This window comes from Elephas maximus, chromosome 27, assembly GCF_024166365.1.
Source record: "Elephas maximus indicus isolate mEleMax1 chromosome 27, mEleMax1 primary haplotype, whole genome shotgun sequence".
NCBI lineage: Eukaryota > Metazoa > Chordata > Mammalia > Proboscidea > Elephantidae > Elephas > Elephas maximus.
Window position 1 is genome coordinate 15,868,071 of NC_064845.1, and position 8,708 is coordinate 15,876,778.

At 46.5% G+C, this 8,708-nt stretch overlaps 1 protein-coding gene across 2 annotated transcripts in view; it reads right to left on the reverse strand.

The window, feature by feature from the left end:
• Positions 1–4,525, reverse strand: part of UBE2E1 (ubiquitin conjugating enzyme E2 E1) — a 97,808-nt gene extending 93,283 nt beyond the window's left edge. Inside the window, exons 1-2 of one of the 2 annotated variants that reach the window (XM_049871040.1) lie at positions 4,359–4,525; positions 3,048–3,232 (exon numbers count right to left, since the gene is read on the reverse strand). In XM_049871040.1, the coding sequence (XP_049726997.1) occupies positions 3,048–3,199 (152 nt within the window). In that variant the 5' untranslated portion in view covers positions 3,200–3,232; positions 4,359–4,525. The remainder of the gene's footprint in view (positions 1–3,047; positions 3,233–4,358) is intronic. The other variant, XM_049871041.1, reaches the window with a different exon arrangement.
• Positions 4,526–8,708: the final 4,183 nt, after the last annotated feature.

The following is an 8,708-nucleotide window of genomic DNA, read 5'->3' on the forward strand; positions in this document are numbered from 1 at the left end:
CACACACAAAACTCTGCAATTTGAGTCACAACGGATGCTTTTCTATTTCCAAAGGTTTTCTGAGGGTAGAAAGAGTGGCTGGCTGGATGTGAGAGGAGGAAATAGGTTTTTAAAGGCATTGTTTTTCTCACATACAAAATAAATTAAGGGTCTCCACTGGGAAAGTTGAGGCCATTTCCTGTCCCCTACAAATCTGGTCAACTCCAGAGAGGGGTTTGTTCACCATCTCTACTGAGATCTATTTATTTGTACTGTGTCATTCTGCTAAATTCTACCAGTAAGAATTTCAGATCTGAAACACTCCCATCCCTGCTGTTTGACTCCTTATTGTTATGGATTGAAAGTTCGGAACCCTGGGCTCCTGATTCTTTACCTGGTATCTCTTAGAGTGACTGCATGTTAAGACTTACGTACATAGGCAAAAATGTCTTCCCCCTGAGCACAAGACACATGAAAATACATACTGACTTGGCTTCTCCTTGCCAACCCAACTTCTGTAAAATAGTCACTGTTTCTTTAATGCCAAAAAAGTGTAATACCAGACAGCCTTATCCGCTTTATCTCTAAAACAAGCATTTGCATCATTTCCATGGTACTGGCAAAAGATCTGCAAAACGAACTCATTCATAAGAATTCGCAGAGTAATTCTTATCCACACTACTCTCAGTAGGGGCTTTCCTCGGCTCATGGACTAGAAACCACTTTCCAATGTGCAGTTAGTAACCTGTCTACCAATTCAGGCTTCTTGTAAACCCTATCTTCTGGACTTGGTGCCACTTCCAATTCTGCGGGCAACATCTAATTTCCAAACCAATATATGGTATTTTCACAGAGCAGCCTCTACAGAGTCCTACTAACATCAATTTTCTTTTAGCTCATTCCTGGATACGCCACCATCCCTCTCCACTTTGACCTTTACTATTAACCTGTTGTTAGCTGCTGCTGAGTTGATCCTGACCCGAGGCGAAATCGTGCGACAGTAGAACTGTGTGTGCTCCATAGGGTTTTCAAGCTGTGACCTTTCAGAAGCAGATTGTCAGCCCTGTCTCCCGTGGCATCTCTGGGTGGATTGGAACTGCCAACCTCTTAACTAATAGTGGAACACTTAGTAGGGGTCACCCAGGGGCCCCTGCTATTAACCTTAGCTCTGCCTTAACACTAATACCCACTCTTTCAGCAAGATATGCAGAAAACTAAACTTACCGCCAAAAAAAAATGTTAACTTTTTAGGTAAAATTACTATTTGTAGCTTCCTACCTTTCATTTTCTACACCTACCATCTCTTTCCCAGCCATTTCCAAAGAAAAAGTTTTTAGCTTCCTTAGCATAAATGGACGAATTGTGTCTAGTAAAAAATCCCCCTCTGTAATTTGCTGACACGAAGCAGACTATTTTATGTTTGCCACCTGTGTCTTCACTCCAATATATTCATGTACACCAGAGATAACCAGCAAATTACAAAATTATCTAATGACCTAAGCCAAATACCCTGCCTTGGGCAGGTCAGGCCAAAGGCTGTCTGAATGAGGATCAGGGAGTCCAGAGGCTGCCCTGGGGAGCTTAAGGAAGGCCTCATCCAAAGCGGGCAGGGTTAGATACCAGGGTTCTGAAAGAACTAAAGAACTAGCTAGCACTGGGTTAATCAATGAGGACTCCTGGGAAGCTGAGATGCAATCAAACCAACCCTCTGAAAAGGGGAAATACCTTGCAAAAAACACCTTAGCACTTAAATCTCTACACTATTTAAAATAAAAAGTCATTCCCTTCATCAGCACTTTACCAACTTTTCAAATTTCAAGTCAGGGAAAATGACAAAACAAACTCTTGAACTCTTGAGTTCTGGCTTACTACTCAACGGAGAGACCTAAGTCTCAGGTTCCATTTTATTTTAAATTCCTTTAAGAAAGACATCCCTATCTAACCCACCATTCAGATTCCTTACTATCTTCCTAAACTAAAACCAAAACCAAACCTGTTGCCAGCAAGTCAATTCTGACTCATAGCAACCCTACAGGACAGAGTAGAGCTGCCCCATAGGGTTTCCAAGGAGCGACTGGTGGATTCAAACTGCCGATCTTTTGGTTAGCAGCTGAGCTCTTAACCACTGCGCCACCAGGGTGCCACTGTTTTCCTAGTATGCCACTTTAACGTTTAATAACTGTTTACCAGAGAGCAGAAGGATTTATGAAAAGGTGTCTGGGGGTTCCCAGAAATCTGCTATAGATTATTTTAAGGGTCACAGGAATCCGAGGATATTACTAAAGGATGACAGAGGTAAAAAGTGGCTTTCTCCAGAGATGTAAGAGGAAAAAAGTAAGGAAAAAGAGCCACTGCTTTAATTCAACTTGGAAAAAAATAGTAGCATTTTTACAGCATAAGACAGCACGAAAAAACTGCGTTTTCCTACAATTGGTAACGTGAAGTTCTTAAAGAGAAAAAAAATTAAGGATCCCAGAAATAACCTACAATACACCAGCTTACAATCATTTATTGCTTCATTCATTTGCGTCAACTCTCCAAACCAGAAAAATCCCTTTAAATTCCATCAGGAATCCTGTCTTCAACTTCTAAAATTTCTACCCCACTGATGTATTTATTCTTTATGCAATTTTTGGATAAATTACTATTCAACAAAGATCAGGCGTGCAACAGGTGAGAAGGAAGTAAGACATTTTGATAGGGAGTTATCTGGGCAGGTATTAGTGATTAAGAAGTGGGACGGCAGCCGTGAGGAGAGTTACAGATTAGCGATTAATAAAACCAGTAACCTGAAATGGGGTTTGGGGGTCACTATTAAAAGCAATGAGGATTCTTACAAACTTCAACAAGAAACGCGAGAGGCAAGCCACAGCGGCTGCATGTGGGCAATGATTAAAAGAAAAACAGAACAAGCAACGGAGAGAATAATTAGGGCCTCCCAGGCCCCTTTTTCATTTGTAAGGACACACAAACCAGGAGGGGCACTTTAGCTACCCTCTTTGGGAGCTAAACCGAATGCAGCAGAGGCGTTCAGAAAAATAGGAAGCCGGTGGAAAAGCGTACGGTACCTCTTGGCGCTGGTGGAGAGGAGCTTGGAGTTTTTACTCATGCTGACTTTACTCTCCTTCTTCTTGGGGGTGTTTGTTTCTTTCTCGGTTTGCTGGTTGGAGGAAGAAGATGAGGAGGAGCTGGTGCTGGCCCTCGAATCGTCATCCGACATAGCGAACCCCCCACCCCACCCCGCAAACAGCCCCTGGAGGAGGAGGGAAACAAAACAGACACACGTAAACCAGGCAGGCAGTGTGAATAGGGAACTCGGGTGCTGTCAGGAAGGCACGGGGCAGGGGTGCACCCAGCCGCCCACCTCCCTCTTATTGCTTTCAAAGTCTCTAGGCCCATTAAGGCTTCGGCAAATCGGACGCGGCTTGTTTGTTTATTTTGGGCCCCAAGTAGAGGACGCCGGGGGAAACGGTCCGGAGCTACGAGGGCAGCCCCTCCCTCGCCCCCCGGGGCTCCCCTCTGGGCACGGAGGGGGGAGGCCGAGGGGGCGGAGGAGGAGGGCAGGGCAGGGGCGCGGGGCGCCTCGACGAGGCGAGGAGGAAAGACCCGGGCGGCCGGGTGGCCTTCGGACTGTTCTGTGCGCTTCCTGGGGGTCGCGGGGGCCTGTGGCCCCGGCAAGGCTGCGGGGCCGGGAGCGGAGTTTGGCGAGGTCGGGAAGAGAGGAGGGGCGGGAGGAGTAAGAGAGGAAGCCGAAACCGGGGGACGGAGGCGGGGAACGGGTGCCCGGGTGGGGGAAGGGAGAGGCCGGCGGGGACAGGGGCGACGAGGCCCGAGGCCCCCCACGCCGCGCCCGACGCCCCTCCCTGTCGGCCTGCCCCTCAGCCGCCCGGCTCCGGGCTCCGCGGCCAGGGCGGGGGTCCTGAGCCCACGCCCGATCGCCACCTCTAGGAGGTGGGGGGTTCGGGTGTGTGGGGGGGTTGGCCTCCGCAGAGAAGGAATAACAATGAGCTCGTCCGCCCCGGAGGGGTTAATCCCCGCGGGCCCCCGCCCGGGGGGAAAACGAGGCTCCCCCAACTCCCCCACCCCCCGCTCCCGGCCCCCTCAGTGGCCAGTGGGGGGCTCCCGGGACGGCGCTGACAGTTCAAGCCACAATGCCCCCCTCGCCCCCGACGCGGCGGCCCCCGCACCCCACGCGGCCCGGGGTCCCTGCCCATCCCCCGCGGGCGGGCCCCGGACCCCTGGGGCTCCCCGGCCCCTCGCCCCTCCTCAGCCCCGTGCCCGGCGGCCCGGGCGGCGCGGCTTGGGGGAGGCGGCAAGGGGTGTCCCCGAGGCCCGGCGGCGCGGCCGGGGGGCGGCGGGCGACGGGGGGATCCCCGTACCTCTCTTTGTGTCTGGCTCCTCCGTGCCGCCGCGGCGGCTGCTGCTGCGGCTGCGGCTGGGCCTGGCCACTCGTGTCTCTCTCTCGCTGGGAGAGAAGCGGAAGTGCAGCAACAGCAACTATTAAACAGGCAATGGCTTCCCCCAGCCACACACGCTCGCACACACACTCCTCCTCCTCCTCACCCCTCCCCCACCCGCCCGGTCCCACCCACCCGCGCTCCCTCCCCCTGCACCTCCGGGAGCGGGGGGACGGGGAGGACACGGGGGACCCCGGGAAACCCTGTCCCCCTCCCCATCCACACCTGCACCCCCACCGGGCGCCTCCTTCGGACGCCCGGGAAGGGGCGAGGGGTGTGAATTTTCTCTTACGGGGTTTGGGATCTGGATCCTGGGTAGGAGACGGGGAGCTGGTCCGAGACGGGGGGCGCTGGGAGCGGCTGGTACTAGCTGGAATAGAGGTGCGGGGGGTCACTAGAGAAGAAGTTCTTTCCACAGAGGGCTTTTGGAAAAGGCGTTTGGCAAATTGGTGAATAAGACGGTAATCTCATGCCTAAGACTTGGGACTAGAGAGTGCAATGGAAACTCCTAAAAAGTGATCAGTTTAAGGGGAAAAAAGAAATCCCACAAAAGGGATTTCCCTTTGGGCTGACACTTGCTTCTCTCTCTGGCAATTTACCTGGTAGGAGCAGAGGTCAGTTTAGTTAGACACGCCTCTGAGAAAATCCCAAACTGGGACTTTTCTGCTCCAGGGCATGAGGCATGTACAATTCTAAATTTTAGATTCTTCACGTCACATTTTATAGAAAGTGATGTGGGTTTTTGAAAGTGATACAAATGATTTCATGACAGGTAAGAGCAGAGGGTTACAGGTTTATGAATGTGAGAAATCACTGGGAATAAATCATATACTGAATTAGACTAGATTTAGCGTTTTTGGGCGTCAGCATTGGATATAAAGTTTGATTTTTGGAAATTCGCTAGGAAGTTCTGGGGACCCCTGTACCTACTTCAGCTACAACATAAATGCTATTCAAATAATAATATTTTTAGAATAATCAGTAATTCTTCTAAATTGTTCCTCGTTTAGCATTTTAAATAAGATTGACTTTCTATTATTAAGCCACCAAATTACTCTTCAGTTTCTCACCTATTTGTCATTTCAGTTGAAGGGAAATGAAGAGATATATACCATCCAAATACAAGTGACACACTCACAGGATCTTTACATTAAGGAGACAGCCTAGTCAGAGTTCCATGGGTCACTCTAAATTATCTCATTCAAATTACCATCATTTCCCGTGGCAACAGTGGTTTCAGTCACCATATACACAAGATATAAAGCCCATGACATATCCAGTAACCAGGAAAACAAGGATTCTCACCGCCCAGCTTAACCCCTTCTACTCTTCATCCTGAAACTCCAACTTCATCAAGACTCATAAAGCAATAATAGCGTATGATTCTTGTTCAGTCCCTACTAGGAAACCTGTATCTACCAGGTATTGCCATAGAATCAAGGAGTCCAAAAGGTGGAGGAAACCTCGTAGTCATCACTTCAGCCTCCTGCCCAGTCAGAGCTATCCCTTAACCACCAAAATGCATATCGATTTTGAAAAGATCCCCGGACAACTTTTCTTAGTGTTTGGTTTCAGGAGTCCTGGTAGACCATACAAAAATAATGACATTCCCTGCTGTATGGTCCTTAAAAACAAAAAATCTCCTAGAAAACAGGTTGTAGACTTTGTGTACATCTGACGAAAAAGTTCAACAGAAAACAATAAGCAAACAGATGAAATAAACTTAGTTGGGGGTGAAGAAAATAATCTTACGAAAATTTGGATTTCTGATGCTTTAAAATCCAATCCTGCACTATGATTACAACTAGTAAAAAAAATTGTATATGTAATTATATATATTAAAAAAAGCCAATTATATGTATATGTATATATAAAGACAAGACCTGGTAGGATCACAGGAAAATAAAAAATTTGATTTGCTGAAGTGACTGGGATGGTGGTATATTTTTTCTTTAAGTTTGATTTCTATAAATCGTATACCTGAATACTGTCTTAGTTATCTATGAGTGCTGCTATAACAGAAATACCACAAATGTGTGGCTTTAACAAACAGAAATTTATTTTCTCACAGTTTAGGGGGCTAGAAGGCCGAATTCAGGGAGCCGGCTCTAGGGGAAGGCTTTCTTTCTTTTTCAGCTGTCTCTTTGAGCTCCTGCTCCTGGGCCATCTTCTTGTGGCTTGGCATTTCTCTTCCCCCATCCTTGCTTCTTTCCCTTGTTCTTTTAATCTCTTTTATACATTAAAAGAGATTGATTTAAGACACACCCTATACTAATCCTCTCTCATTAACATAACAAAGACGACCCGTTCCCAAATGGGATTATAACCACAGGCATAGAGGTCAGGATTTACAAAACATACTTTTGGGGGACACAATTCAATCTATAACAGATACTATGATAATTTTTTTTTTTAACTGAGCATGGTATTTTCTGTTTCATTGTTGATGCCTGGGTTGGATTGGTCCCCGGGGAAATAAACCATGTAATCTAAGGGCTCCTCCTACATAGGGAGTGCTTTCCCAAGCACAGGTCTGGAAGGATACCAGCCCTCCCTTGTGTACCATTCCCTCTTATCTCTAACACACACTAACCCCCGGTTAGTGCTTTATGGTTTTGGAATGACCTACTGAGTCGGGTATAAAAACCTCAAAATGCTTAGAAAAGAATTCACTGTTCTTGAAAGTCTAATCTTTAGGTCATGTTATTTTAAATACACTGTTGTCTCATAGAGAAAAAAAAAAAATTTGTTTGCAACCCTCTAGCTCTTCTACATATTAACTACAAGGCCTAAGACCTGAAGTCACCTCTCTGAGCCTCAGTTTCCTCATCTCTAAAGGGCTGGGATACCTGCACTATGTGGCCCGGCAAAGCTATTGTAAGGATCAGTGTGTGTCTGTAATGAAGGTGGCTTATTAACTGTTACACAAAGTAAATTATTAATAATCCCACCTAGGTCCTACTTCTCCAGAATGCTGTTAGGGCACCTAAAGAGTGTATGGTGAGAACTTAAGAAACCCTCTGAAGTGAAAGATAGTCAAGGAATCATAGGATTTTACCACTACAATAAAATCAAAAACCAAACCCGGTGCTGTCAAATCTATTCCAACTCATAGCAACCCTATAGGACAGAATAGAACTGCCCCATAGGGTTTCCAAGGAGTGGCTAGTGGATTTGAACTGCCAGTCTTTGGGTTAGCAGCCGAGTCCCTCACCACTGCACCACCAGGGCTCCAGTACTAGACAGGACCTGAGAAATCTTCTAGTTCAAACTCCTCATGTTACAAATGAAGAAAATAAGGCAAAGAAAGCCAAGGTCATGCAGTGAGTCGGTGGCAGAACTGTGGCTATGGCCCCTGCTGCCCACAGATGATTTTGTCAGTCCTGGAAAATCCATTACACTGGAGGCAAATATTATACATGAAAGAACTTTGGTAATATTTCCAAGAATATATTATCAAGACATAGTTGGGAAAGGGGAAAAAATGGGAGGGAATCACCTGAATTTTTAACATTCACTTGAACCAATGGATGACTGCCATTGAAGTTCCTTGCTTGCCATCCGGAGAGTAAGCCTCCTTGGTTATTTGTTTTACATTTATGAACATATTTTGAACAGGCAATCCATTCTCATGCTTTATGATTCAAAAGATACCAAAGGATATGTCAGGGAAGAGCCCTCAGCTCTTCCTTCCAATCCCTCTTATTTCCCTCTTCAGGGCAGTTTTCTGCGTATCCTTGCTCGTATAATCTACGCATGTGCAAGCAAACGCGTGTACATACACTGAATTCATCAACAGAAATGCTCAACTGACATTTAAAAGATGCGTCCAATCACAGAAGCCCAAGTGGGGCAGCACTGCAACATCCACGGGCTTTGAGAAAGGGGGCTCCAGTGTTTGCTAGTACCTATTCCTGGTTCTCAGAATGATCCAGCTCTCTTCTTCAAGTCATCTTTAGAGTATCAAGTGCTTTTAAGTAAAGTACTTGAAGATCAAGGTGCTTACAGTCATAGGCTGATCCCTAGAAGGTGAAAGAACAAGAATTCCCACCCTTGGGAGGACACGGCTACAGTTGATTTAAAAGAGACCCAGTTTAACTTTCCAGCACTCTTATTTTTGGCCAGTTGCTTATGACAAACAGTATTTCATAAAGATGACCATTCTGTTTGGCCAATTTCATATCCAAACAGTTGTCAAGTAAATTAGCATTTGCTAATATATATATATATTTAATCTTACTTTATAGCTGGTAGAAAGGATTTCCTTTTTCT